Genomic DNA, 14,270 nt, shown 5'->3' on the forward strand with positions numbered 1-14,270 from the left:
ATCTATCTATCTATCTATCTATCTATCTATCTATCTATCTATCTATCTAAAATAGAAAAGTATAGTAAAAAGGTCAAATTATAGAACAGTAGTTTTCACAGATGAAAAATTTTAAAAAGGCATTTATTCTTTTTTGAGTTAACAATTTTGGTTGCCTTTGCATTCTTTGGATGTCATTGAACATGAATGAAAATTGATGGGATTATTTATTAACTGGCAGAATCTTTCTTTTCCTCTTTTTTTTTTTTTTGGATTGTTAGTGAAAAACTCTTCATTCACAATTTGGATTCATCATTTTTGATTGATCTTGAGACAGAGTAGGTATAGCTAACATGAAAATTCCCAAGTGATAACTTAAAAAAAAATTTCCTTGTTGTTGGCAAACATACCAAATAGTCTGATGTAATTAAAAATGTTATACTATCCTTAGAGTTAGGTCTTGGGAAAGGGGCGGAAAACACACTAAGAATTTCAACAGAGGGAATTTAGTTACACAAACATGGAGAAATTTGAAAGCATGAAGGGATACTGAGATAACCTAGATATAATGACTTCAGGAAGCAGCTAGACCACTAGGCCCAAATGGGGGTGGCTTCTCCTGGTTGGTGAGGAAGAGAGCCCAGACAGGAGCAGATTCATAGCTGCAGCATCCCTTGAAAAGAGTGGGTAGGGTTGACGTACCCACTCCAGGTCAAGAAGCTGTGGCTAGGATAAGCCTACCAGGGAGAGCCCCGTGATGACCCCCAAAGGACACAAAGGAAAGTGCTGGAGGAACAAAGGAAAGAAGTAAAGTTGAGGTTAATAGAATATTGAAACTCAGAAGAAGAGCCCTAGGAACTTGGCATCAGACATATGAGAAGGAAGTCCTGCTCATCTAATATTAGTAGCTCTGACAGAATGTAAAGAGGCTTGTGCAAAAAGTGCTAAAAAAAGCTAGGAGCTAACGTCAGTGGCTAATGCTAAGACAAGGTGGGTGCCATTGTTTGGGTGATATATCACTGCTAGGATGATATTGATAGGATCAGAATGCAAACTGTAAGAAGAAAGTCAGTGTGTGTGTGTGTGTGTGTGTGTGTGTGTGTGTGCGCGTGCGCGTACACGCGCGCATGTTGCTAAAGTCCTTGTTTCTGTTTCTGATCATAAGGCTGTAGTTGATATTTTCAGTTTCTTTTTCTGCCGTTTATTCTATATTTCCTCTGTCTTCAACCAGAACCTCAAATGATGAGGGTTTTTAACCTGATGGGACATCTTAAATCTTTATTCTTGAAGAGTCAGAATTTTCAGTATACCTCTCTGTTTTACTAGTTGAAATTTTCCATTAGCTCTTATTATTGGACATGCCCCAGAAAATCTCTTGGACTCTAGACATAATCCATTGTGCAGCAGCAAACCAATTTTTTTATTGGTAGTCAGGACCAGTCACTCCAGCCAGTATCCCTTCCCTTGCTTGTTGACTGAGTGCTGTGTGGAGTACAAAATGGCCAATTGACATTCTCAAGTTCTAATTCAATGGAAGTATTGTGGAAACATTACATCCTTGGGAGCTATGATCTCTGAACCATAAGAGCCCAAAGTTGCATGAAACAGAAATTTGGTAAGTTATTAGGCATAATAAGAGAAGCTACTACCACCACTTAATTCCCATATCCTATTTTCTTTTTTTTTTTTTCCTTTTTGTCTTTTTTCGTGACCGGCAACGGATTGAAACCCTCAGTGTCGCGCCCGTACCGGACCGGGACCGGCAACGGGATCGCAACCCTTGGTGTTGCGCCCGCACCTCGCTCAGCCAGTGAGCGGCCGGTCTGTATGTGGGATCCGAACCCTCGGCGGGAGCGCCTCCGCACTCCCAAGCGGCGCACTGTAGCAGTGTGCCACCAGGCCGGCCCCCCATATCCTATTTTCTGGCAGTAGATAGCATTGTGTTTGGTTACTGATATAAAGCATATATCACATCCTGTAAGGTAGAGCCCCAGGCTTTCGTATTATCTCCTAAACTGTGCCATAACTGAGTCTTCACTAAGCCATTCCACCGTTTTGTCAAGCTAGCTTCTTCTAGGTAATGTCATACATGAATGAGGCCAGTGCTGCACTTCCTTTGCTGTGAAGTGAGTTCCTTAGTTAAAACCAGTGTTGTGTTGTGGGTAGCCATAGATCAGTAATGTATTCCCTAAGTCCATAAATAGTGGTGCTGGCAGAAGCACTGCTTGCAGGGAAGTCAATTTTATGTCCAGAAAAGTGTCTTTTTCAGTGGAGACAGATCACTGCCCCCTCCATGCTGGAAATTATCTGTTACCAGGTTCTTGGGGAATGGTGTCATACTGGGGACTCAATATTAGTTTCTGTCATTCACAATTTAGTCACTCCATAGTTTTTCTAGCCAGATTCAGCCTTGATGAGGGGAAGCTCGTGTTGCTGTACCCATGCTTAATTTCCATCCCTGTTGGCATGGCCACATTGTATGTTAATGTATTGAGCAGCTTCAGTAGCAACTTGAAAAAGCTGACTGAATGATGTCTTCTGACCCATGTTATTTAAAGGCTTTTCTTCAGTGGTGGCCTCTAGGGAACATTCACCTGGGAAACAAATGTATTTGTATTCTGTGTCCATTCTAAGAGATCCATTTCCATATCTCTTCCGTATACTTCCTCATCACCCAATTTTCCCATTTTATTCTTTCCAAGTCCTAATCATCTGGAAACCCCTGTCCTGGCAACCTAAATCCTGACCTCAGGAACCACAATAGAGAGTCACAATCACTCCCAGTTTCCAAGCACAAGTTGGTTTACAGACATAAAGTCCCTGGATTAAAGGAGGCCTGGTTCCCCCAAAAGACAGTGCAGCAGAGCCAGGTCTAGGGTTTCCACTGTTCATATAGATCAAGTAATATTTTAGGAGACTGACCTTTAATTTTGTTCCTTAGAAATACCATGTTCAGTTAAGTACTGTTAAAGGTCCCTGCAGGTCAAAACCTTCTCATTGCCACTTTTTGTCCATGTTATCTGTTAATGTAGTTGATCCCGCCTTTTCCTTATCATTAAATTTTGCCATTGACCACCTTTGCCACCTGGGATTTCATCATGTCCATTTGGGAGTCTTTCTCAATGGTCTCGTGTCCCCATGTCATTCCCAACCCACAGAAGATGGCTACCACAGAGTTTTTCAAGAATGCAAATTCCCTTACTAATGTATTTTGGCAATGTCTTCCAGGACCTCTGGATGTGGGGTGTGTGTATATTCAGGTTATACATGATAAATCTACTCCTGCTTTTCTGTTTTCTTAAGCATCTGGATTTCTTCTATGTTATACTAGGAAAGTTAGGGCATTCTATCCTCATTAAATGTAGACTTTTTGGGACTTAAGTTCCATTCAGCCAACAAGCGAACTATTAGAGGTATATATAGCTGCTTAAGCTAACACATTATATCTGGCCCTATCCAAACTCATTTGGCCAAACACACTTCAAATCATTCCATACCTATTCCCCAGGTTTTTGCTGATATAATTTATCAAAATGTTATAAATATTTTTGTATATAAATAATCTCCTTTCTGTTAAGACATTGTACTTATTCTTTTAGAGTATGCTTAAGTCTGATTTTAGAGAGTATAAGGAATGGTGAGGGTAGGTTTTGAGAAGAGACATTCCCTTTTGAGACAACTGTTTTCAGTAAGAGTATTAGAAGTTTTCAGTCAAGTGGAGGCTAGCCTTTTCAGGTACGGAAGGAAGAGCTGTTTCTGCTTGTAAAAGAAGCTCAGAGAGTTTCTGGGGGTTATAGATTCTAACCTTCACCTAAACCCACCTAGGTATCTCCGTTTTGCATCTTTAGGGTCTCACTCCTTTCAAAACAGTGTCTTAACTTTCACAAAAGAGACTTAGAAATGTTTATTCAACTTTCACTGTAATTCTCCAATCTACAGAATTAAATTTTGGACCTAATTCTCAGCAGGGGGTCATACCTGTGGTTACAAGAAATAAACTCTTTTAAAAGGACTATTTTCAAAAGTTTATAGCTGTCTTATCATGATTTTAGCTGAAAGTTAAAAACCCTGAGTGTGTAATTTTCTTCTGTAAGCTCAGAGTCAGAAACAGCCATCCTATAGTCTTTATTGTCATTGTTACTACCATAGTACTTAAACCAAACAGTCATTTGGTCCCCTTGGGCACTTGTTTCAATGGGCATATCATCATAATTACCTACAAGTGATAATTTAATTAATCATGTGCCAGTGCATGGCATGGATCACTAGTACCCCATTTTCAATTGGCAAGGCACTAACAGTGAAATGAAAGTCAAGGACATAGTCAAGCCAATTCCAGAATTCTATCTGTGAAGGTATGTTTCCTGAGACCCTTTCACTGTATTAGGATCCATCCCGTCAGGAAAATGAAATTACTCTAAATTCCCTCTGCTGAAATACTTAATGTAGGAGTGGTTATACAGGTACGGAAGGACTAAAAGATCAAAGAGGTAAAATGGAGGTAACCTGGATATAATACTTGCTAGAGGAAGTTACCACTCTTACATTTAGGGAACAAAGGGGTTGACAGAACTCTAAAGCTCCCAGGGGCCCCATGGACCTGGAGATCAGACCTCTGCAAATTTACGCTGTCTGGCTACTGCTGATTTCTGAGGGAATGTCACGATGCTGGTTATAAGAATGCTGAAAAACAAAGGATTGGAACCTACAGGGTCTTGTCTCTCCTCTTCCTAACTACTAATCTCAGTGTAGTATCTCCTATTGGCAGAATCTAAAAGGAAACTATCTAGCAGAGGAAAAAATAATTTTGCAGAATCTTGGCCCCAGCATCACAGAATAGACTAGATGGAAGGCTGGATTTGGGGTCAAGGAAAAATGTCAGTGACCAGCTTAACTACTTTGAGCTGTTTTTCATAGGTTTCTAAAAAGTTGTGACAATCTTTAGAGTGAAGTGTCACTGCACAGATTCTGTTCATAGATATTTAGGAGCTTGCTTTGGATTTAAACAGTGTGGCATTTTTCCTACTTTGGACACTTTCTCTGTTCCCATGTCTTCCTTATAAGATACTTTCTTGGACTTCTGGTCAAGATGGCAGAATAGACGGTACCCAGTGTAACCCTCTTCCACAATCAACCTATTTACAACTATTAAAAAGCAACGACTGCCAAGCTGGGGCTGCTAGAGCTCAGGGGAAGAGGAGGAGAGACCTACAGAGTTCATGAAGGCAAGGTGAAGCCACGATGAGAGAAATATAGGATCACTCTGACCATTTCAAGCCCCGGCCATTTCAAGGCTGGCCCTGGTGAGCACATGGAGCAAGAGCTGACAAAAACTGAAGTTGTGCCCTTCATATGAAGTTGCTTGGAGGCTACGGGGGAGAAGAGGGCCTTGGTGACCCTCAGGCCAGCAAGACCACTCACAGGGTCCCTGTGGACCCACATAGGAGTGAGGGGCCACAGACAACTGAAAAAAGGAGCCACTCAGAGGCTGGTGAGTCTTTGCAAGGGGCTGGTGCATGGCCTGTCCCATGGGAAGTGTTTAGACTACGAGGGGTGGAGGAGACAGTCTCACCAAGGGAAGATTGGGGAACAGCATGGACAGCTGATCTGCCCTCCAGTCAGCACAGGACCACTCAGTGGAGACTGGTCAGGAATATAGAACTTCAGGGGGTACAATTTTTTGAAAAGACTCAGGCCTGGACCGAAGTTTCCACACAACCAGGTGTACGAGACGTCACCAAGACCTGGAAGTGCTTACAAGGTCAACAATTAAAACCTGAACTGCACAAAAAGCCTTCCCCAGAGAATCAGCAGCAGAGCAGAAATTTAGCTCAACCACAGGGTTCAAGTGCTGGTTCCCCCACTTTAGAAGTAAACAAAGGACAACAAATTAGTTCCAGTGCAGAGTTTAAGTGGTAGGAATAGCGAATAATCCAACACAGAACCACCCATGGGTCAGAGACAAAGTTCTGATATTAATCAGTAAAGATCTAACACCACTGAAGAACACCTGTAATACCTAGAAGGACCAGAAGCCCCCCAGGCTCCCAAGCTGGGGTTGGGGGCAGGGCCAAGGGCCTCAGCTATGCCCCCCCAACATCCACATCTAGCCCAGCAATGACCACCAGGCTGCTGCCAGAAGTGTCCCAGGCTCCCAAGCCAGGACAGTTGGGGGCCAAGGGCCTCAACCACTCCTCTATGATGTCAGTATCCAGCCCAGTGATGACCATTGAGCCACTGCTGGAAGAGCCCCAGGCTCCTGAGCTAGGACAGTGGGGGGCTGAGGGCCTCAGCCACCCCCCACACCCTGCCAACATCTGCATTCAGCTCAGCACAACCACCAAAACATTGCCGGAAGCACCTCGGGCTCCCGAGCTGGGGCAATGGGGGGCCAAGGGCCTTAGCCACATCCTGCTGATGTCAGCACCCAGCCCAGTGATGACCACCAAGCCAGGATCAGCTCAGCACAACCACCAAAACATTGCCGGAAGCACCTCGGGCTCCCGAGCTGGGGCAATGGGGGGCCGAGGGCCTTAGCCACATCCTGCTGATGTCAGCACCCAGCCCAGTGATGACCACCAAGCCAGGACAGTGGGGAGCCATGGGCCTCTACCATGCCCTCTGACGTCTGCATCCAGCCCAGCGGTGACTGAGCCACTGCTGGAAGCACCCTGGGCTCCTTAGCTGGGGTGGTAGGGAGCCAAGGGCCTCAGCAGTGCCCCTCTGACATCTGCATCTGGCCCAGCCACAAGTGAATCTCCACTGGAAGCATCCTGGGCTCCCCTGCCGGAATGACTGGGGTGCCATGGGCCTCCACCACTCTCCCCTTCTTCCTCCTTCTACCCTATCCTGCAACCTTTTGAACTCTCCGTTTCCCCCTCCAGTGCTCCACAACATCTTATATGTAATAAAATAATAATAATTACTAACTGGGAGAAAGGGTAAGATTTTGTCTTTGGATCAGTGATTACTGGAGTATCTAAACACTGGTGAGGTCTAATGTAGTTGCTTCTGAACATTTTTGGCTGTGACCTACAGAGAGAAATACTTGGAATCCAATACACGCATATACCAATACGTAACAAATTCAACAGTTTTATGAAACTGTACTTGGTTTTTAACTATTAAGTGACACATACTGATAATTTCTGTTATTTTATTTATCTAATCTTTAAAAGACTGATCACAACTCGCTAAATCAACTGTGTATGCTATGCTTTGACAAACACTGTTCGGAGCAATAGTATGCGGAAGGGAAATAAATATAAATATTTTTCCTGCTTAATTGTATGAACAGTGTTTAACTAGGCATGTTTTGGTCATTGTTGTTCTTCCTGTGCAGCAGGTTCCCTTGGTCCACAGTTTTTCCTTAAATTAAGGGGAGAAAAAAGATGTTTTAGAGCTGGTCTTGAGTTCTGTTGGTGGTAGAAAATATATATAATAATGATGTTGCAACTGAAGAACTCCTTATGTGCCCTCTCTCCCTCCTCCCTTCCCTCAAAAAAAGTGAAACTACATATGATAAATTGACAGAGAAAAGCCAAAATTTAAAGTAATCATTTCTCTACTCATTAGTTGGGTAAATATTTGAATGCATTCTATATATAAAATCTTGAGCTCAGGGCAGAGGATATGGCCATTAAAAACACACATGAGTTTTGTCCTTGTGGAACTTATATTCTAGTGGGAACACAGATGTCAAATGATTAATTATACCTCTAATTTTATGATTATAGGTATTAGTGGGGACACACTGGCCAGCTGCCAAAACAAAACAGTGGGGAAAAAAAATTATAGTAGTGGGGAATTGGACCTAGTCTGAGGTAGCAAAATGTGCTCTGAGTTGAAAAACATTCAATATGAAATTTGAAGGATGAATGTAAATTGAAGAAAGGTAGAAGTGAGGATGGGTTGGGGAAGAAAGAATATTCTTAGAGGGAATAGCCAATGTTCCTCCATGAAATGGGAAAGATCAAGGTGAGAGAAGAAATGAAAGGTTGTGGCTATTAACATAGTGAGATGGAAATAGCATACCACATGATGAGGATGGAAAGAAAGATAGGATTTAGATCATATAGGTCCATTTTACGAATTTATCAGAAGAGCAGAAGGGAGCAATTAAAGAGGTATGGAAGAAAATGATATGAAGACATTTGTGTTATTAATTTCATTCTAGGTGAGGTGTGGAATGGAATGCAGGGGAACAGGAGTATGTGTTAAGAGATTAGGTAGGAGTCTACTGCTTTAGTCCATACAAGAGGTGATTGTGGCTTGGACTAGGGTAGTAGCTTCAGAGGGTAAAGGTGGGTGACTTATCCAAAAGATATTTAGGAGGTAAAATTGAAAGGACTAATAAGATGTGGAGGGTGAGAGAGAAGAAGGGGTCAAGGGTAATACCACAGGTTTCTGGCTTGAGTTGCTAATGTTAGGAATAATTGAAGATGATCTGGCTTGGGGAAATATTAATGAGTCAAGCTTTGGACATACTGAGTGTAATGTTTGAGAACTTATTAGGTACCAGGCACCGGGCAAATATATCCATTTTACAAAAAAGACAGCTATTAAATGGGCAGAGCCAGGATTTCATTTTAATTTTTTATTCTGAAAGGACAGATTGGAACATGTTTAAATGTTATTCAGAAGAATCCAGAAGAGAAAATGTCAAAGATACAGAAAAGGAAAGGGATAATCCAAACCATAAAGCTAATGAGAAGATGGTTTTAGATTTTGCACAGATAGGAAAAATGATGTCTCTACTCCTTTATAGGAAAGGAGAAAGAGACAGTGCATATGCAGGTTAGTTTGTGGATTTGATGTTAAGAAAATAAGGGAAATTCCTCCAGATGTCTTCTGTTTTCTCCGAAAAGCAGAAAAAAAATTTTTTAAGACTGAGGAGTGAGATAGGGATAATTGAGATTTAAGGACATAGTATGTGTTTTAGCCCATTTTGTGCTGCTAAAACAGAATACCTAAGTTTCAAAACAGGCATTCTGGAAAGTACAGTTAATAAGTTAAATAATGATTGAGGTATAAATGGCAGTGAGTGAAGGAGAAGACACTGTTCTTACTTCACAGAGTTTAAAATGTTGTTTTACCAACATCATAACACGTAGCAAAAATCTAATTAAATGCTAAATGATATGATACTGCTAATAAAGGTAGAGAGGCAAGGATGGGAGGAAGAGCAATGTAGCCTTCAGTCACTGGGAAAGATTTTGTGGGAAAAGTAGAACGTAAGATTGGCCTTGACATATAGGTAGGTAAACTTGATAGGAAGAACAACACAAGCCAGTGATGGAGAGGGTCCCTAGTGGAATTCTGTGATGATTTGGTTGATGATAATCCTTTTTTTATGTCAACATTTTAGTGATTATGGAGGTGAGACCATACCAGGACCTGCATTTGATCCAGCAAATCATCCAGCTCCAGCTCCTACTCCATCTTCTTCTTCTGTGTTTCGACCTGTCATGCCATCCAGGCAGATTGTAGAAAGGCAACCTCGGATGTTGGACTTCAGGGTTGAGTACAGAGACAGAAATGTTGATGTAGTACTTGAAGACACCTGTAATGTTGGTAAGGTTTTTCCTACTATAAATCCTTTATAAACAAATAATTCATTAGGTAAACATTCAGCTTATATTCTTTTCTTTTGAGTTTACTGCCAACAAGAAGGGGAAATAAAGTACATTGAAGCTCGTACTTTCCCATAGAGATTACTGTGCTCTGTTTTTAAATACATTGTTGAGATTAAGATGTTTGAGAATAATTTTTTGTCCCACATATGTGGAATGGTATGTGATGCTCTCTTAGAGCTGATACAAACCAAACATCTGGGAGAGTTAAGAAAAAATACCCTAAATATTAAAAAATTTAATATTTTAATATTTTAAAAATATTTTTTAAATATCCTAAGTATTAAGTACATTGCATATCAGACTTTAGAGCGGGAGCTAATTCATTTTTTTGTGCAATGTCCTGCTGTAACAATGCCTGAGACTGGATACTTTACAAAGAATGGAAATTTATTTTCTCATGTTTCTGGAGGCTGGGAAGTCCAAGATCAAGGCACCAACAGGTTTGGGTGTCTGCTGAGGGCTGCTTTCTGCTTCCAAGATGGCAACTTGATGCTGCATTCTCCAGAAGTGAGAAAGAAACAGTGTCCTCACATGGCAGGAAGGTGGAAGGGCAAAAGAAATGAACTTTCTTCTTCAAGATTTTTCATAAGGGCACCTAATTATGGGTAATTACTTCTTAAAGGCCACACCTCTTAATATTATCACATTAGCAACATCTGAATTTTGGAGGAGATACATTCAAACCATAGCATTTTACCACTGGCTGCCCCTCTGAGATTCATGTCCTCATGTACAAAGTACTTTCATTCTATCCCAGTAGCCCCAAAAAGTCTTGACTTATTTCAGCATCAGCTTTAAAGACTAAGTCCAAAGTCTTATCTAAATCAGATATGAGTGATACTCAAGACATGATTCATCCTGAGGCAAATTTCTCTCCAGCTGTGAGCCTATGAAATCAAACAAGCTTTGTACTTCAAAAATACAGTGGTGGGACAGACATAGGATAGATATTCCCATTCTAAAAGGATGAGATATGAAAGAAGAAGGGGGTAACAAGTCCTAAGTAAGTCCAAAACCTAGCAGGGCAAATGTTTAAGTCTTAAGAATCCAGAATAATCTTTGACTCCATGTCCCACCTCCTAAACTCACTAGGGTGAGGATTGGGATCACAAGGCTCTGGGGGCCCTCATCCCCATGGCTCCACTGGGCATAACCTGTGCCACAGCTTTCAGGGGTTGCAGCCATGTACCTGCAACTCTCCCAGGCTGGTGTTACATGCTGATGGCTCTAGGTTTGAGGTTTTGGGGGTCAGCACACTGCCCCCATGGCTCCAGTAAGCATTGCCCTTTAGGGGTCTCTCTGCAGCAACTTTAACTGCACAGTTCTGCTGGGAATTGCCCTAACCGGGACTCTCTGTAGCAGTTCCGCCCCTGTGGCATGTCTCTGCCTGTGCCCAACACTTCCTGAGGCATCCTTTCAAATCTAGGTGATGGAAGCCATGCCTCTACAGCTTTTGAACTCTGCCTGCCTGTAAAGTTAGCATGACATGGAGGCCACCAGGACTCACTACTTGCACCCTTCTGAACAGTGGCCTGAGTTACACCTGGGCCTTCTTGAACCACCACTGGGCAGCTGAGGGGGACTACGTCATAATGCTGGGAGCAGAGATTGGAAGCCGCCCCAAGCAGTGAACCCCAAAATCTTTCAGGAGTTCTGGGCCTGTTCCCTTTAATCCATTCTGCTCTCAAGGCCCTAACACTCTGGGCCTGTGATAGGTGTGGCAGCCTCAAAGATTGTTGAAATGCCCTTGGGGTCATTCTCCCATTTTCTTGATGAATAGCACCTGACTTTCTTCTATCTATGCTAATCGCATCTAACCATTGCTTGGCCACACCCCTCATTTTCTCTCCTAAACTATTTTATGTTTTACATGGCTAGGCTGGGAATTTTCCATATCTTTATGCTCTTTTCCTTTTAATTATAAATTCCATTTAAATTATTTCTTTCTTCTTGCATCTACTTTATGAAGTTAAGAGAAATCATACAGCATCCTTAACACTTTGATGCTTAGAGATTTCTTCTGCCATATATCCTAGTTATGGTTCTTAAGGTTTGCCTTCCACAAAGTCCCAGAACATGGATAGAATTCAGCCAAATTCTTTTGTACTCTATATTTATAACAAGGATGGCCCTTCCTTCAGTTTTCAATACCTTGTCCCTTATTTGTGTAAGGCCATATCAGAATAGTCTTCACTGTCACATCCACTTAAGTAATCTGTAAGAACAATGAGACTTTTCCAATAGCTCTTCTGTTCTTCTGAGCCCTAACCAGAATCACCCTGAACACTCCATTCATGGTGTAATATAAGCTTTTCCCACTGTGCACTTCAAAACTGTTCCAGCTTCCACTGTTACCTAGTAACAAAGTTGCTTTCATACTTTTAGGTATTTGTTATAGCAACACCCTACTCTTGGTACTAATTTCTGTCGTAGTCCATTTTATGCTGCTATTACAGAATACCTAAGACTAGTTAATTTATAAAGGACAGAAATTTATTTTCTCACATTTCTGAAGGTTGGGAAGTTTAAATCAAGGCACCAGCAGGTTTGGATGTCTGGTAAGTGCTGCTGTCTGCTTCCAGGGTGGTGCCTTGATGCTGCATTCTCTGGAGGGGAGGAGCACTGTGTCCTCACACGGCAGAAGGCTGAATGGCAAAAGGGACAAACTCCCTCTGTTAAGCCCTTTTATGAGGGCACCTGATCCCATTTGTGAGGGCAGAGCCTCTTAAAGTTGCTACCTCTTAATACTATCATATTGGCAACACCTGAATTTTAGAGGGGACACATTCAAACCATAGCATTGTAGTTAAAGAGAAGGCAGACATGAGATATGTTTTCATTCTTTTGTATCTCTTGTCTGCCTTCTCTTTAACTACAGTGAAAAAATACTGTATTTTTCAAATAAAAATAGGAAAAAGGAAACTCAAAATATATACCTACCATTTCTGGACAGACTTTATCAAGTTACTATAATTTACTTAAGTTGAACTCATAGTTGATTCAGATTATTTGATTCACTTTCATTGTAGAACCAAAAATTGTATTAATTTCTATTTTAATGCCATTTTGCCTTAAATCTAAATTCCAGATATTTCTGAAATTTTGCTTTTGTTAATTTGGGGGGGGGATATCCCTTCCTAATTTTATTAATTGCATGTATGTGTTGGCTATTTCTGTGTCTTCTTTTGAAATATGTCTATTCAGTTCTTTTGTTCATTTTTTAATTGGAGTATTTGTTTTTTGTTTGTTTGTTTTACTACTGAATTGTTTGAGTTCTTTGTATATTCTGGATATCAATCCCTTGTCAGATGCATTGTTTGCATGTATCTTGTCCCATTCTTCAGGTTGCCTTTTCACTCTATTTATTATTTCCTTTGCTGTGCAGAAGCTTTTTAGTTTGATATAATTCCGTTTGTTAATTTTTACTCTTATTCCCTGTGCTTCTGAAGTATTATTCATGAAATCTTTGACCTATATCTTGAAGTGTTTCTCCTATGTTTTCTTCTAGATGTTTATAGTTTTGGGTCTTACATTTAAGTCTAATCCATTTTGAGTTTAGTTTCGTATGTGATGAGAGATAGTGGTCTAGTTTTATTCTTCTGCATATGGATCTACAGTCTTCCCAGCACCATTTATTAAGAAGACTGTTCTTTCCCCTACGTATGTTCTTGGATCTTTTGTCAGAAATAAGTTGGCTGTAAGTATGTGGATTTATTTCTGAATTTTCTACTCTGTTCCATTGGCTTATGTGTCTGCTTTTGTACCAGTACCATGCTGTTTTGATTACTATAACTTAGTAGTATATTTTGAAGCCAGGGAGTGTGTTACCCACTGCTTTGTTCTTTTTGCTCAGGATTCCTTTGGCTATTTAGGGTCTCTTGTGGTTCAATATAAATATTTATTTCTCTATTTCTGTGAAGTATTTCATTAGTAGTTTGATGGGGATTGCATTGAATCTGTAGATTGCTTTAGGTAGTATTGTCATACTGATGATATTGATTCTTCCAGTCCCTGAGCATGGAATTGCTTTCCATTTCTTGGTGTCATCTTTAATTTCTTTAATCAGTGATATATAGTTTTCATCATAGAGATCTTTCAGTTCCTTGGTTAAATTTATTCCTAGGTATTTTATTTTTTGTTATTGCTATTGTAAATGGGATAGCTTTGTTGATTAATTTTTGTAAAAGTCTGTGTAACTGATTTTGTATCCTGCAACTCTACTGAATATATCAGGTCTGGGAGTTTTTTGGCAGAGTCTTTGGTTTTCTCTCTCTATAAAATCATGTTATCTGCAAACAGGGACAACGTGATTTCCTGCTATCCAATTTGAGTGCCCTTTATTTTTTATTCTTGCTTAATTGCTCTGGCTAGGACTTCTTTTTTTTTATTATTATTATTTTTATTTTGTCAATATACAATGTAGTTAGTTATTGTGTCCCATTACGAAAACCTCCCTCCCTCCTCCCTCTCCCCCCTCCCACCCAGATGTGTGCCCTCCATTTTCTCGTAAGAGCTTCAAAAAAAAAAAAAGTTGAGGTTGTTAAATCTTCCTCCCCCCCCCCCGTTTTTTTTTTTTTTTGTTGTTGCTGTTTGTTTGTTTTTGTGAGAGTGTGTGTGTGTGTATGTATCTGTGTGAATTGATTCATTCACCTTTAG

The 14,270-nt window shown here is 40.7% G+C and overlaps 1 protein-coding gene across 1 annotated transcript in view; it reads left to right on the plus strand.

Annotated features, from left to right (window-relative positions):
- The window catches only part of LOC103610908 (FAS-associated factor 1-like), a gene marked incomplete at both ends in the record, with an annotated part of 18,102 nt that extends 8,545 nt beyond the window's left edge, over positions 1–9,557 (plus strand). The window contains one exon of the mRNA XM_008594970.1: positions 9,347–9,557. Within this exon, the coding sequence (XP_008593192.1) occupies positions 9,347–9,557 (211 nt within the window). The remainder of the gene's footprint in view (positions 1–9,346) is intronic.
- Positions 9,558–14,270: the final 4,713 nt, after the last annotated feature.

This window comes from Galeopterus variegatus, unplaced genomic scaffold, assembly GCF_000696425.1.
Source record: "Galeopterus variegatus unplaced genomic scaffold, G_variegatus-3.0.2 Scaffold12016, whole genome shotgun sequence".
Taxonomy (NCBI): domain Eukaryota; kingdom Metazoa; phylum Chordata; class Mammalia; order Dermoptera; family Cynocephalidae; genus Galeopterus; species Galeopterus variegatus.